At 41.7% G+C, this 23,135-nt stretch overlaps 1 protein-coding gene across 4 annotated transcripts in view; it reads left to right on the plus strand.

Annotated features, from left to right (window-relative positions):
- iqgap2 (IQ motif containing GTPase activating protein 2) overlaps nt 1-20,576 on the plus strand; it is a 385,400-nt gene extending 364,824 nt beyond the window's left edge. For all 4 annotated transcript variants that reach the window (XM_085990677.1, XM_085990687.1, XM_085990695.1 and 1 more), the window contains 6 exons: nt 8,394-8,481; nt 10,586-10,792; nt 11,274-11,434; nt 14,669-14,812; nt 16,461-16,569; nt 18,085-20,576. In XM_085990677.1, the coding sequence (XP_085846803.1) occupies nt 8,394-8,481; nt 10,586-10,792; nt 11,274-11,434; nt 14,669-14,812; nt 16,461-16,569; nt 18,085-18,198 (823 nt within the window). In that variant the 3' untranslated portion in view covers nt 18,199-20,576. The remainder of the gene's footprint in view (nt 1-8,393; nt 8,482-10,585; nt 10,793-11,273; nt 11,435-14,668; nt 14,813-16,460; nt 16,570-18,084) is intronic.
- Nucleotides 20,577-23,135: the final 2,559 nt, after the last annotated feature.

Raw genomic sequence — 23,135 nt, forward strand, 5'->3', positions numbered from 1 at the left:
ACAACATCCGTGTGGTTATTGAATAACAGCATACCCTCAGAATCACGGATCTAACAGTGGCGACGAGTGTTGATTCGAATCTACTTGCAACTAAAAAAAAATAAAAAAATAGACGAGGCCAGGAACACGGGTGTCGACCACAAGAAACCGCCCAGTCGTCAGGCGGAGAGTGAACATCGCAGGGGAGGCTGTGGAGAGCTGGGCTTGGTTCCCCAGCCATGACGATCAGCAAGAGACTGACGACAGGTCCAGCGCAGACCCTTCCCGGGCAGCAGCGGCGGCTGGAGCCGACCGACGGCGGAGAGAAAGCCGAGCAGCGTCGACGGGGTAAGACGGAGGGTGAAGCGCACAGGGTGCAGCCGGGGGTTTAAAACCGAGCGGCGTCGAGAAAAAAAACAAACGAGACCGAGAGAGACAGAGACACGAGTTCAAGACTGAGCGGCGTCGAGAAAAATAAATAAAAAGAAGAACGCGCAGCGCACAGCCAGGGCTCACGGGCTGAACAGGGTCCGCGGGGAGAAGAAGGGAGAGCGCGGGAGACGCCATTTTTAGAAGCCGCAGCGGAGAAGGGGGGCGAGCGCGGGAAGGAAGGAAAGCGCGGGAGATGCCATTTTGTGCCAGCGGAGAAGAAGGGGAAGCGTGGGAGACGCCATTTTTGACAGTTAAATCACACCCAGGGATGCCGAAGAGTGGCAGTATCTCTACGTTCGACAATAAAGTCGAAGATTGGGCGACATATGTGGAACGTATTGAGGTGTACTGCAGGGTGAATGAAGTGCCAGATGCTAGCAAAGCACTGGTTCTGTTAAATTCCATGGGTGCAAAAACTTATGGGTTACTGCGAAATCTAATAACCCCAGAGAAGCCGGTGAACAAGAATTTCGAAAGCATAGTAGAAATCCTACAGGACCACTTAAACCCCACACCGCTGTTGATAGCAGAAAGATTTAAGGTCCATAAAAGGAACCAACGCAAAGACGAAAGCAATGCTCGGTACCTAACGGAACTGCGCAAGCTATCAAAACACTGCCAGTTTGGAGCGGGACTGTCAGATACGTTAAGGGACAAGTTTGTGTGTGGGCTACAAAGTGAAGGAACCCAGAAACGGCTTCTATCAGAAAAGGATCTTACGCTGGACAAGGCTTTCAGTATGGCAGTATCACACGAAGCAGCCGCAAGGGGCGCTGCAGAGATACAACGGAGACCGCAAGTATATGGCACCAATGAAATGTCCTATGGAACAGGGAAGTGCTATCGCTGCGGCAGAACAGCACATGACCAGAAGGATTGTTGGTTCAAGGACCAAGTGTGCAGACAGTGTGGAAAAGCAGGACACATAGCAAGAGTCTGCAGGTCTGGGAAGAAAACCAACAGTAAGAAATCTCCACAGGAGAAGTACAAAAAGGTACACCAGGTGATGGACAGTGGTTCAGACGAACAGAAAAGTGACAGACTCCGGAAGCAAGGAGCTGGGTTGTCTGAAACTACATAAGGTAACCGAAATGGAGGATCACCAGACTATCTGGGTTACACTCAAGATAGACGGAGTCCAAGTGAAAATGGAATTGGACACAGGATCAGCCCTAACAGTCATAAACCAAAGGGACTACAAGCGGCTATTTTCACATATATACCCTTGAAAGCTACAGAGATTGTCTTGAAGACGTATACGGGGCAAAAAGTCTACCCCAAAGGAAAAATAAGGGTGAAAGTGATATACAAAGGCCAGGAAATACCTAAAATGGATATATATGTATTGCCAGATGGAGGACCACCACTGCTAGGACGTGAATGGATCCGGAAGATACAATTAGATTGGCATTCCATACAGGCACTGAAGGTTGAGGCCAAAAAGGATGACGACGTCACACTTGGATGACTGTCAAAAATGCTAACCGACGCAAAAGAAGTGTTCCAGGAGGGACTATGAACACTAAGGCATAACAGCAACGATTAAAATAGAGGAAAATGCAAGCCCAAAGTTTCTGAAGGCCAGACCAGTGCCTTATGCGATCAGACCAGCTGTTGAAGCAGAGCTGGAAGGGTTGGAACGTTCAGGAGTACTGTCCAAAGTGGACTGGAGCGAGTGGGCTACACCCATCGTTCCTGTAATGAAGAGGTCGTTGAGTAATACGCCTGGGGAACCAAAGAAGGTCTGCATCTGTGGGGATTTTAAGGTGTCAGTGAACCCAGCCCTTCACACGGTACAATATCCGCTTCCACGAATTGAGGATATTTTCGCCTCGCTATCTGGAGGTAAACGCTTCACCAAAATTGATCTAGCCCAGGCGTACTTGCAAATGGAGGTAGAAGAAGCTTCGAAACAATACCTTACGATTAACACTCAAAGGTCGCTATCAATACAACCGGCTGATGTTCGGAGTAGCCTCGGCTCCGGCTATCTGGCAAAGGGCAATGGATCAGGTCCTGCAAGGGATTCCAGGGACCCAGTGTTATTTGGACGACATCTTGGTCACGGGCGAAAATGACAGTGATCACCTCGCCAACTTGGAGAAGGTGCCCACCAGATTAAAGGAGTATGGGCTACGAGCTAATCGCCACAAGTGCGAGTTTTTCCAGAAACAGATCTCGTATTGTGACCACGTCATCGATGAAGAGGGGTTACATAAGTCCCCTGAGAAGATTGAGGCAGTAGTCAAGGCTCCAGCACCGGAAAATGTGTCACAACTGAGGTCGTTCCTCAGGCTGGTAAACTACTACCACAAGTTCTTACCAAATTTGTCCACGGTATTACACCCACTGAACACCCTACTGCAAACAGGGGTACCATGGAAGTGGGATGACGAACGTAGACGAGCTTTCCAGAAGTGTAATGAATTGATCACATCAAAAGAGGTGTTGGCCCATTTCAACTCAGCACTACCAAATTTGTTTGGCATGTGATGCATCACCCTATGGTATTGGAGCGGTGCTGTCGCACAAATTCCCAGACAGGTTGGAGAGGCCAGTAGCCTTTGCGTCTCGGTCACTAACCTCAGCCGAGCGCAACTACGCCCAGATTGACAGGGAGGCCCTCGGCCTAGTATGGGGAGTAAAAAAATTCAACCACTATCTGCATGGGCAGAAGTTCACCTTGCTGACTGACCACCAACCACTTGTCTCCATCTTTAATCCTAAGAAGGGCGTTCCAGTGATGACTGCACAACGGTTACAAAGATGGTCCCTGTTTCTAGGGCGAATAAATATGAAATAGAATGTAAAGGCACGAAACAGCATGGGAACACTGATGGGCTATCGCGCCTGCCACTGCCTACTGTGATAATGTCTTCAACCACTACAGAGAAAACGATTGCAGTCCTATGGACCATATTTGCCAGAAACGGTTTGCCAGAGCAGATTTGCTCTGATAATGGACCACAGTTTGTGTCCGAAGAGTTTCAAAAGTTTATAAGAAGGAATGGGGTCAGGCATTACACATCCGCCCCATATCATCCAGCCACAAATGGATTGGCTGAGAGGTTCGTACAAACCTTTAAGAAGGCGATAAAGGCCATGTGCGACGATGAAATTCCACTACAGCATAAGATGGACAATTTCTTATTAGCCTACCAAAACGCGACACGCAGTTACAAACCAGACCCCGGCCATGATGTTCTTCAACCGAAGGTTGAGATCTCGTCTGGACTTGCTCAGACCAAATGTGCGAAGAAATGTTGAGGACAAACAATTCCAGCACCTCAATGAGAAGCCGACAAGGAGCTTCAATGTAGGACAACCAGTCTTGGCCCGTGACTATCGAACAGAGAAATGGCAACCCGGAACGATATGCACAAGGCAGGGGCCATTAATGTACACAGTGGATGTCGGGGAGAACATTGTGAGACGCCACGTCGATCAGATCTTAGCGTCACAGGAACGCGTCAACCCCATGTCTCGAGTACCTGGGGATGAACCCGACATACCGGTAGCATCTACCTCCGAACCAGTAGCAGTGGAACCCGATGAACTGCCCGATGAAAAGGGGTCAGAATTGCCTCTGCACCAAGAACAAGAACCTCAGGAAAGGCGCTATCCCGAAAAGGTCAGGAAGCCGCCCCAAAGACTGAATCTATAAATGGACTATTGTTGTTTAATGTACATGTTAAAATGTTAATTGTTAAATGAATATTAGGGGTACTACTAATCTAAAAGGGGAGGAATTGTAGTGCATGTGCCTTTTAAGACAGAACTACTTTTACAGCTCCTGTATACTGTAGTACCGGCAGTGACCACACCTGTATATAAGCTTTGCGCATGCCTCTGTACCCCCAGTCTTGAAACTACCCTCCTCCAGTAAATACCTGTTTATTGTTAAGTTACGGCATCCGTGTGGTTCTAACGGATCTAACAGCATCTGATATCTCTCGGCGTGACAAATGTACGGGATTGATATTTGCTTTCTTAGAACAGAACAACTTAGCCCAATGGCAAACTCATATCCCCACTTTCTTCACTGCAGGTCTCACAGTTTACACTTAGGAATGCAGTCAGTGGTAGAAATACCACAGGCCTATAGTTAGTTATACTCGTAATGTAAAAATGCCTTTACGTTTCCCCCCGCGCCCCCCCCCCCCCCCCCCCCCCCCCAAGAATCATTAATAAACTTGATTAGTTTTACCGGGGTACATTCCAAATAAGTTTCCTTTTGAAAAGTTTCCAAGAATACATTTCAAACTTTTTCACTGGTACAGAAATGCATTCTTTGGAAAGTTTCCTGTGAAAATGCCGAATACAAGTGTTTACTCGGCAAGTTCTAAGAAAGGCTTTACGAACAACATGCCATTCCACTTTCCAACACTGAGAAAAGCAGAAGCTTTTATTGTACAAGCTGTACTTTCACTGGAAGTCCTGCAGCACCATAAATACTGTTCTCTAAGACTTGCATGGATTGGTGTGGCAAAACTCGAATACAGTTTGCAGAAGTAACAAATAAAGACACTGGCTATCTTTGAAAAATGGTGTAGCTGGAAGAGGAGTGTTCCTTCAAATAATTTGTTAGTAAAATGACTTGTTGGTAAAAGAAAATCGAGCTGAGAAGTGTTTAACTATTAGTTTCTAAGAAAGTTAATTTACCTTTTATCACACTTCTAATCTATGAAGGAAATGGAAACTAGTTTGTTTGATGCTTTTGTTCTGGTGGGATGAATCTTGGATGTGATTTTTTGGGAGAGGAGGTGGAGAGGGCACAGATTTGGACAGAATTTACCTGTTGGTAAGGGAGCATTACATATGTATTCTGTTATATGACACAAGTCTACAATCTTCAAAGTAGTCTAAGAATTTGAGGGGAAAAGATACCTCTAACATAAAAATTGAGACTATCAGAGGCATTCATGTGCATGTACATTACTGAGTGAATAATACTCTGGGTATGTGAAGTTTAGTGGTTTGTGAAATTAAAACAGTCACTAGGCCAGTGAGCAAATTCTACTTGTAAGAAATAGAAACTGGAAACACTCAGCAGGTCAGGCAGCATCTGTGGAGAGAGAAACAGAGTTAACGTTTCGGGTGTCTCCACAGATGCTGCCTGACCTGCTGAGTATTTCCAGTATTTTCTGTTCCTATTTCAGATTTCCAGCATCTGCAGTACTTTGCTTTTGTTTACTTGTAAGAATTCTGTCTCACTTCTGAGTGTGTTTTGGTTGAGCACTGGAATATTCTAATAGGCCTTTCTTGTATTCTGTAGCTGCACTTTGGTGTTTGTACTGTATTGCACAGTATCTGCTCAATAAACAAAAGCAATGAAAATGCTAGCTATTCCAAGTGCATAATATTACCTTGCCTGTTTTGGGAAAAACAGCTGGTTCCCACCAAAAAAGCTGAATAAACATAAGAACAAGAATGACTCCATAGCAGCATACAAATTGGCTAGCTGGCCATCACATTTTACAACACAATCAAAAATCTGACCATGTGGCAATATTTTTGGCTTTATATATTTTAACACCCTTTGCTACTGTAATTTATTCAAATGCATTTTGCAGATGTTAGTAGAAGTTGAAATTTTAGTATGCTAGGAATGGCGGGCATTTTTTTCCAATGGGTTCATTGTTCGGATTTGTAAAATGTATACTGAATTAAAAACCATGCATCATATGGTAAAACCAGGAATTTAACAATTGTGTAGGACAGCATTTTAATGTAATGTGGTAGCAATAAGACAATACATAAATCAGGGAACAAATAATGTATTATTGGTAAGAATGTGATCAACTGAAGCTTATAAAACCCATTATTAATGGCTGGTTTAATTCTGCTTCATTATGTCAGATGCTTTAGCCAGTAGTAGAAAATATAAAAGATTCTTAAAGAAACAGGTACCTGCAATCCAGTATAAAAACAGAAAATGCTGGAAATACTCAGCAGGTCAGGCAGCATATGTAGAGAGAGAAAAAGAGGTAACATTTCAGGTCGATGACCCTTCGTCAGAACTGGAAAAAGTTTGCGATGTAACAGGTTTTTAAGCAGGTGCAGAGGCAGGGAAAGGGGGGAGGGGAGGAAAGAACAAAAGGGAAGGTCTGTGATAGGCTGGAAGGCAGGAGAGATTAAAAGACAAAAGGGTTGATGGTACAAGGCAAAAGGAGATGGTAATGGGACAAGTTAGGAACCAAAAGATGACTAGATGAGGTGAGAATCATAAACAGCTGCCATGTGAGAGGGAAAAAAAGGAAAAGGGAAAAAAATGCAATCTAATGGTGATTAAACTAAACATTTCTCATAAATAACAATGTTATACATGAAATAACAACAGAAAATGCTGGGACCATCAGCATCTGCAGAGAGAACAAATGAATTAACATTTCAGGTGTGCATGCTTCATCAGAACTGGCAAAGGGTCTACACATCTGATCTCTCCACAGATGCTGACTGACCTGCATGTTTCCAGTATTTTCTGTTTTTGTTTCAGGTTTCCAACATCTGCGTTTTTTTGTTTAAAGTTAGACGTGAGTTTTGATTTATGTTTCAGGTGATCATGTGTGTTTAATATCCACTCTAGGGGCGTATTAAAGTAAGATGTACATTAAAAAATTGAAGATAAAATCTGATAAATATGAAAAAAATGAAGTACTGTTTTATGGTTTTTGGCTTTTTTTATCTGTCACAGTACTTATGGGGTTCACTCAGAGAACATGACCCAGCTTGTTTTGATGCAGTATTTCCAGAATATAGATGTTATATCTGGATAAGAAGGGAGGCACCAAGCCATTCAATACAAAAAGAAGCATCTTGTGGGTTTTATTTTTATATATGTTTGACTGGCAGCATTTTGAGTTTGAAACAAGCTAAATATAATTTGTCCTGGTTTTTTTGGAAGTATTTTTCAACTTGTCTTGTTAACTTCAGACAGAATACTTGATTTTATCAGAAATACGTGCCCCAATATTTAAGGGGAAGTGGGAAGGGGGTGCAGTTTAGTGGTCGGGAAACCCGGAAGAACGAGTTTCCCTTGGATCCTGCCGAATTCAATGGCAAGACCTGATTACAATTTTTGGAATCCATTTCCCAGCTGCAGCCAGCCAGATTGAGGGGCTGCCGGATGGGTAGGCCTGCGGCACATGGCTGCAGCTGGAGGAGGGAGAGATCATGGGTCGGTGGGCGTGGGGGGGGGGGGGGGGGGGGAGAAGAAGGTGGTGGTATCCATGGGGGCTGGGGAGAGGTCGGGTGTCGGCAGGGGTGGGGTGGGGACGGGGGGGAAGAGATCAGGGGCCCGGGAAACCTGGCCGGCCAGTGTTAAAGCTGGACCAAACATAAAATCTGAGGCACGCAGCCTCATTAAACTATTCAAATGGGGGATCCGCCTCCTGAGAGCGGGTTGGTTGCCTGCCCACCATCCCGCCTCAGTTAAAACTGGAAGTGGGCGGATTTGAGGCAGATTGGGTTCGGGTTTGAAATTTTTCGAATTTTAACTTCCCACCTGACCCAAACCCACCCATTTTGGGGGGGTTAAAATTCTCCCCATGGAGGCCGGTCAGCAACAAACCACCGTGTAAAGGTTAATATTCAAGGGACCTGTGTCTGTACCAGTTTGCACTTCAGTGAAGAGCAGCAGACACGACTGTTATTTTTCCAAGGAGGGTGTTGTTGCTTCTGTTTGCTTATCCATTAACAGGTTGATTATTCTGACAGTTTATAGCCTTAAACCTCAGTCTTTCAAATTCAAAGATCATCATGCAATGTAACTAATACATGAACTAGAGTTTTCTGTTCAATCCCTGGACTCGTTATCTAGATATTGGGCAGGTAAAGCCACAATTCTGAGTCCCAGGGAATGATCTGAGACACTGAATCGAAGAAGAACGTTTTGAGTAAAACCCAAATTTATGACCGGAAGAATTCCTACTGTCTTGACCCACTTTAACCACGGCTAACAAAATAATTTTTGTTTTTAAAAGGACCAAAAAGTTGATTGTGGACGTGATCAGAACTCAGCCTGGAGAAACATTGACAGAAATCTTGGACACACCAGCCTCCTCACAGCAGGTAATTTTATTCATATTCTTCAAACATCAACAATCTTAATTCTACAGTGGAATAAATGGGATGGCACCCAGGACTGAAATGTCAGGGATGTAATTCATTGTGTAAAGAGCTTTGAAACCTTTTGAGAATAGTGGCAGTGTAACTTGGGGGGGGGCGGGGGGCAGGCGGGTGGGAGGGAGGGGGGAGGCAGAGAGAGAGAGAGAGAGACTGAACCAGGAAATCATGGGAATCGGGGTTGTCCTGGGTGAAACAAAACTGAAAACAAGTGCTGGAGCGTATTACAACCTGTTGGTAGAGACTCTGACAACGTTCACTGCTGTCAAGGGCTGAATGTAGCTTTGAAAGAGCAGGCCAATTACTAATGTAATTGTACATAAATGTGTGCTGTTCTGTCTGTCTTTGTTTAATTTCTGTAAATACATCTAGTTCGTTCATTTGAAATCTGAGCCCAGCTCCAGTGTGGTGCTTTAAAAGTACTGGCTGAGGCTTTTTTCTGGTCAAGTGAGGCAGGTGGATTCTTCTGCCAGTCCCAGCTGTTGTTCTGGCCTGGGGTGGCATTATCATATGGAGGGGAGGGGGGGGGGGATTCCCGGGCCCCCACCAGGGAGTTATGCCAGTTTGGAAGTGGAAACATGTTGCAGCAAGCCCTGGGGAGAAAAAGGCAGCTGGCCTGTGCAATTTTTTTTCTGTCTTTAAATATTCCTGCTTGCACAGGTCATTCAATTTGACCCGAGGCTCCCTAAAACATACGGATGCCAGGGCCTAACAGCAGCCCCAGCATCCAAGTGTGGAACAGCGCTACTGGCCGGGACCATTACCCTCATTAGCCGGTAATTTACATGTGCCTGCCCACAGACGGTAGCAGGATTGCCGTCCACAACAAGGGGGGAAATGGAGACATGTCCAACGTCTTCTGAAACGGAATGGGACAAATAGAGCACAGCAGCCACTAGAGATCTAAGCTCGAGACTCCTAAAGGGTACGAGGTCTCTACAGCAGTAAAAGATCACAGGGACACAGTTTCTGGTCCATGGGATGGAAAACGAGGCTTCCTTATTGGAAGTGCAGCAAGATTGTTACAACAGAGAACAGCTCTTACAATTTGTTGCCATGAGTTTTGTGTAATCGTAAGAGATACATGCCGCATAACAACCATAACTGTTAATTTAATGTAGGTGTTTCTACTTTTATTTGTGTTATGTTTGCTCTATCTGGTATTATCCATTTGTAGTTGGTGCATTAAGGGACTATTTTCCATCACAATAACATACTTCTGCCACAGTCTTCAGTTTAAGGTAACGGATATTGAATTAGTCAATAAATGGATTTATTTTGACCTCACTAGCTGTGTAATTTTTCTCTCTGGCTTCTTTATTTCCTTCCATTAGTGCTCAAGTCACACTTAAAATCTGTGGAAGCCATAATGAACAGGAAGTAATGTTGGAAACCTACAGCTCACTTGTTAGAATTGTATGGCTGCAGTTTATCTTTAATGTGATGTGTTGAATTGTTTGTACTTTAAAAAAAAAGCTAGCTGGTATCTCTGTAGTGATGTAGTTATAAAGGAATGTGGCATAGGACTGATTGGTATCCATGGTAACTTAGAGAGTGGGTATCCATGGTAACTTAGAGAGTTGTGAATCTGTGGTATTGTTGATCTAACCCAAGATTTTTCAATTTGCTCTTGTGGAGAAATGATCATTTGCAGCAAATGAACAAGCTAAATATGTTCAGTGTGATATTTATCTCTGCTATAGTTGTGTATCAAAAAATAATTGGAGATTGTTTCTGTGCTGAGTGAATGGAAACCCTTGGGAGGGGAAAAGAGACCTGGCAGCAATATAAATTGCAAGCTGTTTATTTGATAGATGAACAAGTGTTTGAGAGGCATGCCAAATTTATTTCATTTGAGCAATTCTGATTTTGATTGTAACTTGAGAGAGGAAAAAGCACTATAATCTGTATGGTTTAAATTATGGTTCACTGATCATATTAGTTTCACAGCAGATTTTACCAGAATAGTAATGTATGTGATTGGTCTTGTTAATTATTTTACTGTCCTGTACATATGTCAACTGATTTAATTCTTTGTACAACTTATTAGGAAGTCAATCACTTGAAGATAGTTGAAAAGCGTGCACTACTGGATGCCAAAGTTCCTGATAAAATGAAACAGTCTGTTCTTGAGGATGGGCAACTCCCAATTGAACAGAAAAAAAGGAAAATCCAGAGGAACCTTCGGACTCTGGAACAGGCTGGCCTGGTCTCATCGACAAATAAATACCAGGAGTTAATAAATGATATTGCAAAGGTATACAGAAGAGAAGCTTGGTATTTAATTGGGATTCATTATTTAAGCAAATGTGTCACTGCAACCATAATTGGCTTCTTAAAATCAAGTTCTGAAATGTCAGATATATTGCCTCTTTAGATTATTACAACTATTGTTTAACTGAGAATAGCTTAACATATTGATAGCATTCATTAAATCTATTTGCAGTTTCTTTCAATCCTTGGCATGCCAAGTCCTGTACTGAGCCCAAGGCTTTCTGAATACTGTGCAGGATTGCTTTCTATCACCTTGCAGATCACTGTTTGAAACTTCCACATTCTCTCATTTCTTTTAGTAGTAAGACCTTGTTGCCCACCAAATAGAGCCATATTTGAAAATGTTCTGCAGTATTAAATGATCCGATTAAAATGCGCTTTGATATATTTACATTAAAGTGAGGGAATAGCTCTTTTTAAGAAGAGCAATTCACATCAACTGCAAAGACCTTTTTGTGTTTCAGGATATTCGGAACCAGAGAAGGTATCGACAGCGTCGCAAGGCTGAACTTCTGAAAATACAGCAGACATTGACTGCACTTAAGTCAAAGGCCAAATTTTATGAAGAACAAAATAATTATTACAATACATATATTAAAACCTGCCTGGACAACTTGACAAGAAAGTAGGCAAATGTTTTGGTTCATTACAGTAAACTATTTGTATTAACGTAATTCAGTAAACTACATTAGCTCACCCCTTTGTGTTTCAGCCCGCTTGGGCTGAAGACCAGTATTCCATTAGCAACTTTAAATTATTATTTCTACCTGCCCACTAGCTTTCAGTGATTTATAGAGAGGATTGATGAAGAGAATGCAATGGATGGTTGTCTACGTGGATTTTAGGAAGGCATTTGACAAAGTACCACATAGAAAGCTGATTAACAAAATTGAGGTTCATGGAATAGGTGGGTCAGTGGCAGCTTGGATAAGGAATTGGCTTAAGGGCAGAAAACAGCGAGCTGTGGTAAATGGCTGCTTTTCAGACTGGAGGATGGTAGACGGTGGTGTTCCCCAAGGGTCAATGCTGGGGCCACTACTTTTTTTGATATATATAAATGACCAGAATATTGGAATACAGAGTAGAATTTCTAAATTTGCCAATGACACCAAACTTGGGGGTGTGGCAAACGGTGATGATACCAATCGACTGCAACAGGACATAGAAAGGCTAGCAGAATGGGCAGACAAGTGGCAGATGGAATTTAATAGAGAAGTGTGAGGCGATGCATTTTGGCAGAAGGAGCAGGGAGAGGCAATATACACTTAATGGTACAGTTTTAAAGAGTGTGCAGGGACAGAGGGACCTGGGAGTTAATGTGCATAGGTCCCTGAAGGTGGCAGGACATATTGAGAGTGGTTAGCAAAGCATATGGGATATTGGGCTTCATCGTAGAAAAGTTCTGCTGAAGCTTTGTAAAGAGCTGGTTAGGCCACAACTGGAGTATTGCGTCCAGTTCTGGTCACCACACTTTAAGAAGGATGTGAAGGCCCTTGAGAGGGTGCAGAGGAGATTTACCAGAATGGTTCTGGGGATGGGGGAGCTTAGCTACAAGGACAGGTTGGAGAAGCTGTTTTCATTAGAACAAAGGAGGTTGAGGGGTGATTTGATAGAGGTCTACAAGATTATGACGGGTTTGGATAGGCTAGACGGGGAAAGGCTGTTCCCACTAGTTGATGGTACGAGGTCTAGGGGACACAGATTTAAGGTTTTGGGCAAGAGATACGGGGGGATGTGAGGAAAAACTTTTTTACGCAGCGAGTGGTGACCTGGAATTCGGTGCTGACGGAAGTGGTGGAAGCGGAGACATTCAGGGAGACTGGATTGGCACTTGAAGGAAATAAACTTGCAGGGCTACAGGGATAGAGCGGGGGAATGGGATTGACTGGATTGCTCTACAGAGAGCTGGCACGGACTCGATAGGCCGAATGGCCGCCTTCTGTGCCATTATGACTCTCTGGGCTGGATTTTCATTGGGCCGTGGAGTCGGGATTGGAGGCCTGTGGGGGTTTAAAATCCCGAAATCGGGGGTCCCGCCCCCAACTCGCCTCCATGCCAGTTTCAAAGGAGGCGGGTACCCGCCCCGCATGGGACCCGCCTCCCCGAGGCAGGAAGGGGATTAGTGCCAATTAACTGCCAGTTAACAGGCAGTTTTTAGCTTAATCCCTATTTTCATTGTTGAAATGTGGGATTCCAAACCACGCCAAGTTACCGAGGCGGGCCGTCGGGATGAAGGGCTTGGAGGGGTTGAGATGTCCGGTGTTCAAGTGAGTGATGGGTGCATGAGTGCAGAGGTAAGTGTTTAAAGAAGCTCTACTAAACTACTAAGCTATCTTTTGCCCTGCCAGTACACTTTACACCTAATCCCAGCCTATTACTATCTCGTCTAGCTTCTAATCTCTTTTACTTCTTTTGTTTCTTTTATTCTTTTGTCCGATCGCAGCCCTGCCTCCGATCTAGTTTCTTTTCTTTCCAGTTTTGAAGAAGGGTCCAACCCGAAACGTCAACTCAAATTTCTCTCCACGGATGTTGCCTGACCTGCTGAGTTTTTCCAGCATTTTCTGTTGTTATTTCTACTAAACTTTATTTACCTTTACAGCCTTCCTTCCTTCAGGTCTCCGGGAGTCCCTCATCTCACCGGCACAGAAAGCAGAATGGCTGCCAGCTGTCAAAATCTTCAGCCTCTGCTTTCTGTTCCGGGGAGATCTCTAAATCATCCTGAGAGGAAGGAATTAACCTGGAGTACAGATTCAGTGTTTGACAGCTTCAAACAGCTGTGAAACGCTGATATTTCATCTGCCAAAAGGTCTTGACAGATGAAATTTCAATCTGTGACGTCACCTGTTGCCAAGTGGCCCTTAATTGGCCTGCTGAGCCCGCTGGGCGGGCTCAACAAGGTCAATCAAGTCAAAATCGCGTGGGTTGGCTAGAACTCAATGGAGGCGGGACTACAACCCCAAAAGTTGTAGTCCCGCCTCCTCAATGAAAATCCAGCCCTATGACTGACTCTGGCTATGTACTTGGATCTGTAAATCTCTCAGCTCCAACACATTTCCTTGCTTCTCACCATTCAGAAAATACTCTGAGCTATCTTTCTTAGGTCCAAAGTGGATGACCTCGCACTTCCCCACACTGAACTCCGTCTACCGCAGTTTGTGTCAGTTGTATGCTGTATCAGCAATACTTGCTCTCTTTATTCATTTCTGATTTTGGCACTCCTGGCATTGGTCAGTTCTTTCTGGTCTGTAGACGGTGATTCTGGATTTTATCACTTATGATGGGGAAAACCGTGAGATGGCTAAGATATAAAACTGAGTGGTTGGTGAGCTGCAGGCACAAGTTGCTGCATGGGGTTATGATACAGTGCCCGTAACGGAGACATAGCTCTAACAAGGGCAGGAATGGGAACTTCACAATCTTGGCTACATTTTTTGCAGGAGAGATAGGTCAGGACAAAAAGTATTGATCAAAGATACTCTTAGCGCATCTACAAGCAAATTTCAGAAAGATCTTAAAAAAAAAAAAAAAGTACTGATAATGGTGGAATTCAGTTATAGACTGAAGAAATAAACAGTGTAATGGGCAAGAAGCTGGAGGAATTCCTAAAATTGACACTTACAGCTAATAGATTTTTGGGCACGAAAGGAATCGAGGGATATGGGGATCAGACGGAAAGTGGAGTTGAGGTCGAAGTTCAACCATGATCTTATTGAATGGCGGAGCAGGCTCGAGGGGCTGTATGGCCTACTCCTGTTCTTATTTCTTATGTTATGTTCTTAAAATTCGGACAGTCTTCAGTTACTGCTTTGTGAATCTCTTACATGGTCAGATAATGAAGGATTTTCTTGTTGAATGGTAGGAATGCCAGAAGATCAATAAAATTAGATGGAAAAGGAGAAGAAAAGGGTAACAAAAAAATGAAACAGTCAACTTTGCGCTACACGGCAGCCCGGCTGCATGAGAAAGGTGTTATTCTGGAAATTGAAGGACTTCAGTCCAACCAGTGAGTAGTAATAACTGTTTATTGAAAAGAATATGAACTCATTAGCCTGCTGTCAAATGTTACAGTACTGTGCTATCTTAGTGTCTAGATATTTGCATGTTTACTAGCAACTCAAATTAGGAACTAATGAGCAATGTTCTTAAAACACCACAATGACTCATGATGTAGTTCGGAGGCTTAATAATTTAATTACTTCTCAGTACAGCGTCCACTTGTTTGCAGATGAATACCTTTCATCTCATCTGCTTCCACTCTGTCTGAAATTGTATCCTTATGAAAGGTGAAGGACATCACCAGAAGCAATTACAACAAGTGCAAAGAAAGAGTTTATACTATTCTGTTAACTGAAAGCACTGTTATATGAATGATTTCTGCTGAGAGCTTCGGTTCTGCATTTTATGAATCTACACTCGGTTGCAAATAGTTTAGAGAAGTACATCTCCATCTCCCTGGTGTGTCAGTCAGAGTGGGTGCTGTTGCCAATGACGAATGTAACCATCTGGACAACAGTGAATGTTTATATCCAGTAAGTTGTGTCCTATTGAGTGCATCTACTGTGCTTGGAGCAGATTGTCTGAGTCAGAAGTCCTGTGGGATCAATGCCGTGGGCCACGTTTAGCCTATAAACATTTCCTCTCCTCGGACTGCTCTCCTAAACGTACTCGAGGGAAAGTTGTGCTTTTAAACTAGGACTGGCGTGAGCAACTAATACATAAATAAAATGCAGTTGTTACTTTAAAACTACTTTTTTTAATATGTAAAGTGCTCTATTTCCCCTCCATTGATTACTTAGTTCAAATTTGGGAAACAAAAATACAGTGGAAGGAATATGAGGCTTTAAATTAAAATGTGAGACATAGATGTCTACATTAAATAGCTTTGGAGTTTATTAGCAAAAAGGAAGAATCCTAGACTACTGTGCAGAAGGGGGCCATTCGGCCCATTGTACCTGTGCCAGCTCATTGAAAGAGTTTTCAATTAGTCCCACTTCCCTGGTCTTTTCCCATAGACTTACAGATTTTTCCTTTTCAAGTACTTATTCAATTCCCTTTTGAAAGTTACTATTGAATCTGTTTCCACCACCTTTTCTGGCAGTGCATTCCAGATCATAACTGGCTATGTAAAAAAAAAAAAAAAAAAATCTTCTCATATGCTCTCTGGTTCATTTGTCAATTTTCTTAAATCTGTGTCCTCTGGTCTCCAGTGGAAACAGTTTCTCCCCATTTACTCTGTCAAAACCCCTCTTCATTTTGAACACCTCCATTAAATTACGCCTTCTCTGCTGTAAGGAGAACAATCCCAGCTTCTCTGGTCATCCCTCATCCTTGATACCATTCTGGTAAATCACCTCTGCATCCTCTTCGAGGCCTTGACGTCCTTCCTAAAGTGTGGTGCCCAGAATTGGACACAATACTCTAACTGAGGCCTAACCTGGCATTTAAAAGATTTATCATAAAGTTCGTATGATTTTCACTGAAACCAGAGAGTTCTTTTTAATTTAAAGATCAATGCTTGTAGATTAATTTTCCTTTAATTTCTATTTGGATGCCGTATGAATTCCATTAAAGCACTACAATCTCTTCACTTTGAAATGTTCCCGCTAGTTATTGGGTTTATTTGAACTCCAGTTCTGCTTTTTTCTTGTTAGGTTTAAGAATGTCCTCTTCGATATCACACCAAGTGAGGAAGTGGGTGACTTTGAAGTCAAGGCCAAGTTCATGGGAGTAGAGATGGAAAAAGTACAACTTCATTTTCAGGTAGAGAATGGAGCTGTGAAAAGTGGGTCAAGTTTAATGCAATTTTGTTTATGATCTAGGTGATAAATTTCAACGTCTGGAAGGTTTGACAATATTTTGATTGAATCATAATTGTACAGTATTAGATTGCAATTGATTTTGGGGGTTTGGTTTTGGATGGGGTAATTGTAGAGATGCTCGCTCAATTCTAAAGGCCCACCTTTGTGCAATTGCCTTGTGATGCATCGATGTGTTGCACTTTTGAAATATTTTACGCCATTGTGTCTTCCAATGCATGCAAGTGTCAAAGCTACCATTATAAGCGCTAGCCCTGAGCTAAGCATCCTATAGGTTTATGCTGTTTCTGTGTGACATTTGTGCCAAGGTGGCAGCTGCAAAATGAGCTGCTTGAAAGCACTCCAAAAGGGTACCAATGCATCTTTAAACAAATACGCTCCACCCTACTTAATACCGTGAGGTTAGAACTTGTTTTTATTTGGACTCAGCAAAAACCTATTGCTCGCAGAATATGCATAGATCTGTGTTTTTAAACAGACGATGGATTTCATTTTGCTTTGTTTTTTAAACAGTTTTGTAGTTAAATTCCTTGATATCTCTTCCTGTCCAAGACCTGCAGAAAAAAATCAGAGGCACTGTATTATTGTTTCTTAACACTGGGGAGTTGGGAGCTCAACTGGGCCACATCGATACTCCCGTAGATTTCCCTTTCCTGCTTTCCCATGGGAAGCATCATTCTTCCACTCAGCTCCTCCACCCGCAGCATGATGGAAATGGGGGAGGGGCACAGAAAAGGAATGGTTTAGGAGAATACTGGGAAACTATTAATGATTTGTATGGAAACTCACTTGTTAATTGAACGTTACTTCCTTATGAAAAGTTGGTCTATTTCTCATAGTTACAGTACTTGACTGCTTACTATGTATAATATACTATGGATAATATGTAGTTGGCAAAGTCATACTTTGTGAACCTTTTTTGAATTCAGTTGTGTAAAGGCACAGGTCTCTTGATGTATGCCATTCACTTGCTGTAATTTCCATATGTGGCAGTAGATTATTACCCAGCAATGACTTCTTCCTGTCAACCCTTCTAGCATCACTGGAGCTAAAGCCGTTAAATAAAAATGAGGATTTCTTCTCCCATTTAACTCCTGAATATTTTTCTTTCAGTCCACAAACCAGATTATTTTAGATTACTGTCATGCTTTTTCTTTTCAAACAGACAGAAATCTTATTCTGGCAGATTTTTTGGCTAGTTTTCTCTTTCTCTCTCCCGTAACATTTTAACCATAAATAGTATGACCCTGTAGCTGTAACAGGACATTGGTAACACAGTATTCGAGTTATAGCTGTCACAAGCTGCGCCTAAACTTCAATTGCCCTGCCAGCTTGTTCAGCTATTGCTGTTTATAATTTCCAGTGACAGACTTGGGCAATGTGACATTACGTTCATGATGTTTGCCCATTTTGGATTTGTCAGTTAAAAGAAATTAATGAGTAAATTTCACTTTTACAGGACCTGCTGGAGCTACAGTATGAAGGTGTTGCCGTCATGAAGATGTTTGGCAAGGCTAAAGTCAACGTAAATCTGCTAGTTTTCCTACTGAATAAGAAATTCTATGGAAAATGAACCATCCACACTACGGCAGTTCTGACAGTCAAATTCATACTAAAATCTTTCCTTTTCATTAATTAAGAGAATATTATGTTCACACTCAATAGCAGGGTCACAAAGATATTTAAAATATCAATTGTATTGTGTTTTTTTTTTTAAGAAAAACATATCTCAGTATTGGACCAAAACTGATTTCTGCCATTGTACTTTCTGCATAAGTAGTTTGTGCCTTCTTGGTGTTTTCAGCAACTCTCAGCTTAGATTTCTAATTTTAAAAAGTTGATGATACAGAAAAATATTATGAGAGAAAATGGGTGCATGTGGATCACTGGCTGTTGAGTTACTTGTTTTATTTAACACTGCTCTTAATTGGATTCTTTAAAAGGTAATGACTACAGTAACCCCTGTTTAGAATACTCTTAGCTGTATAACTGCTTTGGAAATAAGATGCATTATACATTTCCCTGTGGAGGATTTGTTATATCCCTTAGTGATTTTAACATAATTACAGCCCATTTCTCCATCTCTTGAACATGGTGCTGTTTTGGTTAGAGATCTGCTGGCAGTCAGATTGCAGTGGCCTTTTCTAATCTTCACATACTAAAGAGAAAATAAAGGAACAGTAACGATCCAGTTATTATAGTAGTAATATTTTGATAAAAATCAGGAATTTAAACAATAAGGCCTCTTCAAAAAAAAAACTTAATTCTAGCAAGTTTCCATTTTCAAAGTTAATTTGCTGCGTCGTGATTTAACTTTTGCAATGGCTGTTTGTGGATTAATCAAGGCAGAAGCAACACATTTAACAAGGTGGGCTGATAAAATTGCAGCAATAGAACCAGCAGAAAATTCCTACTTAGAGCCTGTGAGATGATTTTGGTTCAGTACAAAACAGGTTGATTTTTACTTCAGTCTCTTGCTTCGCCTGTAGCTGATAATTGCCTACTTGTTGCCTCCATGTGAAGTCTAGAAGTCTTTTCAAGTTTGATTTTGTTTTTACTCGGTTCATATTCAAGGAAGTGCCTTAATGCAAATTTAGATTCTGTAGGATACAAGATGTAAAGCTGTATTGAGAATGTTTTAGTCTGAAATTTTTGTTGCCTCATGATTCAAGTTGTGTTTTTTATTGACTGACAATACAGGAGTCTCTCTTAATTCATATAATCAAGTGCATATGTGTAACACATTTCCGAAATCCACTGTTCATAATATCTTTAAATTTCTGGTGTATCTCTAAGATCAGAATTTTATAACCAAGAAATCCAACTTCAGGAAAAATATCTGACACAGTAACTCAGGTCTATGTTGAAACCTAAATATGCTGCTTACATAGGAAGAAAGCAATACTTACAATAGAACCGTGCATTACAAATGTACAAATAATCCTGTCCATTGAACTGAAGGAGACACCTTATATACTCACTAAGTATCTGACTACCCCAAAACCCATTACAGCATCGATAACAATAAACTTGATTGACCAGCAATTAATTTCATACACCCTTCAAAGCAATGATTCCATATGGCTTTCAAAGTGAGTATTCCAACTAGGGGTTACTTGATGCTCCCATTTATTACATGCGTAGTAAGTTTGAGTTTGCTTTTTATTGTCCAATAATAAAAGTATAAAATAAAGAGAGAGATCAAATGTTATAACCTTCTGATGTGGTGGTTTAACTTTCTGCTAACAGTGCAGGGGTAGCTTTACAAGCTGGCATAATTGAGCAGGTTACAGAAGAACTAGCAATGTAGAATTTAAAACTGAGATCACCATAATCCTTAATTCATGAATTTCAATTGTGGTTTAAAAGCAACTTTGCAGAACCCTATAATTTTGTTAATTGATTTTAAAAATAAAAATGATGAAACAATGTGGCTTCAATTTCTGTGTTACTGGGGCAGTGCAGCATTGATCTGACCTCCAAGCACAAGTGTTTCCATGTTGCTTATTTAGTTTAAGAATAATTAAAATTAATCATTTATTTAAATAGTTGGCTTTAAATGTAGTGTACAATTTCAGTTTCGCAAACATTCCATTTAAAATATTCAATGTAAAAAGATAAAATATTATATGATTTATACATTACAAGATAATAAATATGCACTACTGCCTTATGGCCAAAAATATATTTCCAGCCAATGTGTACTACCTGTAGTATATGGTAATAAAGTAATGATTTGGCTCTAGTGATTAATTGATTTATGTAAGTATTCTGTCAGTTCAAACTGACACTTTGTGCCTTTTGTACGTAAACTGCTCTGTCCCCATAGTGTTGGCTATTTATAGCTATTCCTTTTAAAACCAAGATATTGGAATCTTGTTTGACGACGTTGGTTTTATCAATGGTTGTCTGCCTTGTCAAATTATGTAAAATAAATCTTCCTAAAGAGTTGCAGTTCTGTTGACTTTGTTTTCTTCCAGTGTGACCTCCTTGTGACTTTTATTAGTTTTGCAGTTTTTGTTTAATAGCATAAAGCTTCTCCCATAAATATCTTTTTTTAATTTTACCTTTCTTTTATTGATATTTGTGGTCTTTTGTAATCTTCGTTAAAATTCTCAGTTGGAGCCACCTTGAAGACCTGACAATATGTTGCATAATTGCAGGCTTCTCGGTGGCCTAGTCTTCCTAACTTTAAACCTGTATCAAACTAAGCCAGGTGATTACTGCTCTGATGCAAATAGTTCACACCCCAACAGATCAATAACTGCGGGCTGATGGCAGAAACCATTTTGTGGTTCCATCTACATGACTGAGTGTACTGGAAGTGAACTTCCTTTCTGTGGTGTCCTGAAAATTATATTGTGTAGATTCATCTAAAGAAGCTATATGTTGTACTTTTATAGCAATTTTTTTTTAACAAAACATGATACCTCCCTCACATTGACCTCCACCCTCCTCTTACTCACTGTAGTAGTATAGCCCAGCTTGATCAGATCTTGGGAAACTATCTGCTGAGCGTGTGCGTGAAAATATTGTTGTGATATTGCAGTTAAAAAGCACTACACATGGCCCCGATTGTAACTCCAGGTAGATTCCCCACTCCGGCCTGAGTTAAAATTACAGTCAGGTCTCAATGATATCAGGCCACAGCATGCATATGTAAAGAACAACTCTTCTGGCTCCGGGCACGTGTCCTTGCCTGCTCAGGAGAGCAGGTTAAAATTGCAGATGTTGTGATCATGGCGGATTTCGAACAGCTAAGAGCCAGGACGATTTTAACTGCCCACCCGCCAGGTTCCTGCTGCGTAGGGTTAAAATCGCCCCCCATGGTCTCCTGCTCTCGCGTTGTAATAAAGTCAAGATCTGCACTGTTCTACCACGTCCCCCTTCCCGCTCCCACATAGAAGCCTGAAATGGAATCCATTTCCACTATGTAGATACTTGCAGAGCCCTAGGTTTTATGTGGCTCACAGCGATACAGGCAAATTTGGTCAGTTTCTATGACGCAAGGACTTGAGGCAAACTATTGACAAAGTAGCAAATAGCCTAATTGGTAGTTAAGTGCATCCTATGTCACCAAATCATAAGGAAGAAGCCCAGGCAGTTTGACAGTTATTTGACCTTTTCATTGGCTGCTTTGAGTATCTCAACCATGTTCCAAATGATAACATAAGCAAGGCTGTTACATGGAGCAATCTTCACACATTTACTAAACATTACTGTCTGGATTTAACTGCACAATACAATGCCTTTTCAGCTATAAAAATATGAAGGAAAACTGCATATGCTGGAATCAAATAAAAACAGTAAATGCTGGAACTACACAGCAAGTCAATCAGCATCTGCAAAGAGAAAGCACAGGTTATGAGGTTTTATATGTGTACCATTAATCAAGCTCCTAATGACTCCTCTTCTCTCCCTCAGGACTATGATCCTACTACTGAATACCTAGCCAATATTTACCAGTCTAATAGCAATGTCATCTCTTTCAGGTATCATCTTCCTACAGCCCCATATTCAACATTGCTAATACTAATCAAACAAGACTGTCCCAGGAGATTGATTTGTTTCAATCTGTTACTCTTCCACCAAACTTAACCCTTTTATCTAGACTCTAACCTCCACCCCCCCCCCCCTCCCACCGCTCAGCTATTTCAAGAGAGAGTTGGACCTGGTTCTGGCTGGGGTGGAGAGCACCTCATACAAGAGATGGGTACCCTGGCCTGTTGCACATCCTAGATTTTAATCGCTCCACCATTGGCAGCTGTGCCTTCAGCTGCCTCGGCCCTAAACTCTGGAATTCCCTCCCTAAACCTCTCCGCCCCTCTACCTCCTCCTTTAAGACACTGCTTAAAACCTACCTCTTTGACCAAGCTTTTGGTCATCTCTCCTAATATTTCCTTGTGTGGCTCTGTCAAATTTTGTTTGATAACACTTCTGTTAGTGCTATATAAATGCAAGTTGTAATATAAATTGAAATCAATGTGGTCGTCTGGACTAGTTTTATCATCTAAAGGGGCGGAGAGGAATTTTCCAGGTTTTTTTTTTCCATGAGTGACCTGGGTTTTTATGTTTTTGCCTCCACCAGAAGATTACCTGACTCTGAATTGGTAGGGAGTGTCTGTATCATGATGTGTAAGAACACAACTATATGGGATAGGCTAGATGGACTAGTTGATCTTTTCCTTTCAATCATTTTCATATGTATCTACTCACCTATATCTGTGACTCCGCCGATGCCCGATGGCCCTTTTAAGAATTTCAGATTTTCTAGCCCTTATAATTTCCTTTGCACCATAGATATTCAGTCCCTCTGCACCTCCATCCCTCACCAGAGTGGTCTATGGGCACTTTTTGAACAGCAGGCCCATAATTCCCCATCCACCACCACCTTCCTTCACTTACCTTGTACAAATCATTTAACTCCAAATAAAAGGGGTTGATATGGGAATCTACATGTGCCTTGGCTATGCCTGCCTTTTTGTAGGAGGTCATGGTAGGGCCTTGAGT

Source organism: Somniosus microcephalus, chromosome 1 (genome assembly GCF_052327205.1).
Source record: "Somniosus microcephalus isolate GS21.2 chromosome 1, FLI_Smic_1.0, whole genome shotgun sequence".
Classification (NCBI taxonomy): Eukaryota; Metazoa; Chordata; class Chondrichthyes; order Squaliformes; family Somniosidae; genus Somniosus; species Somniosus microcephalus.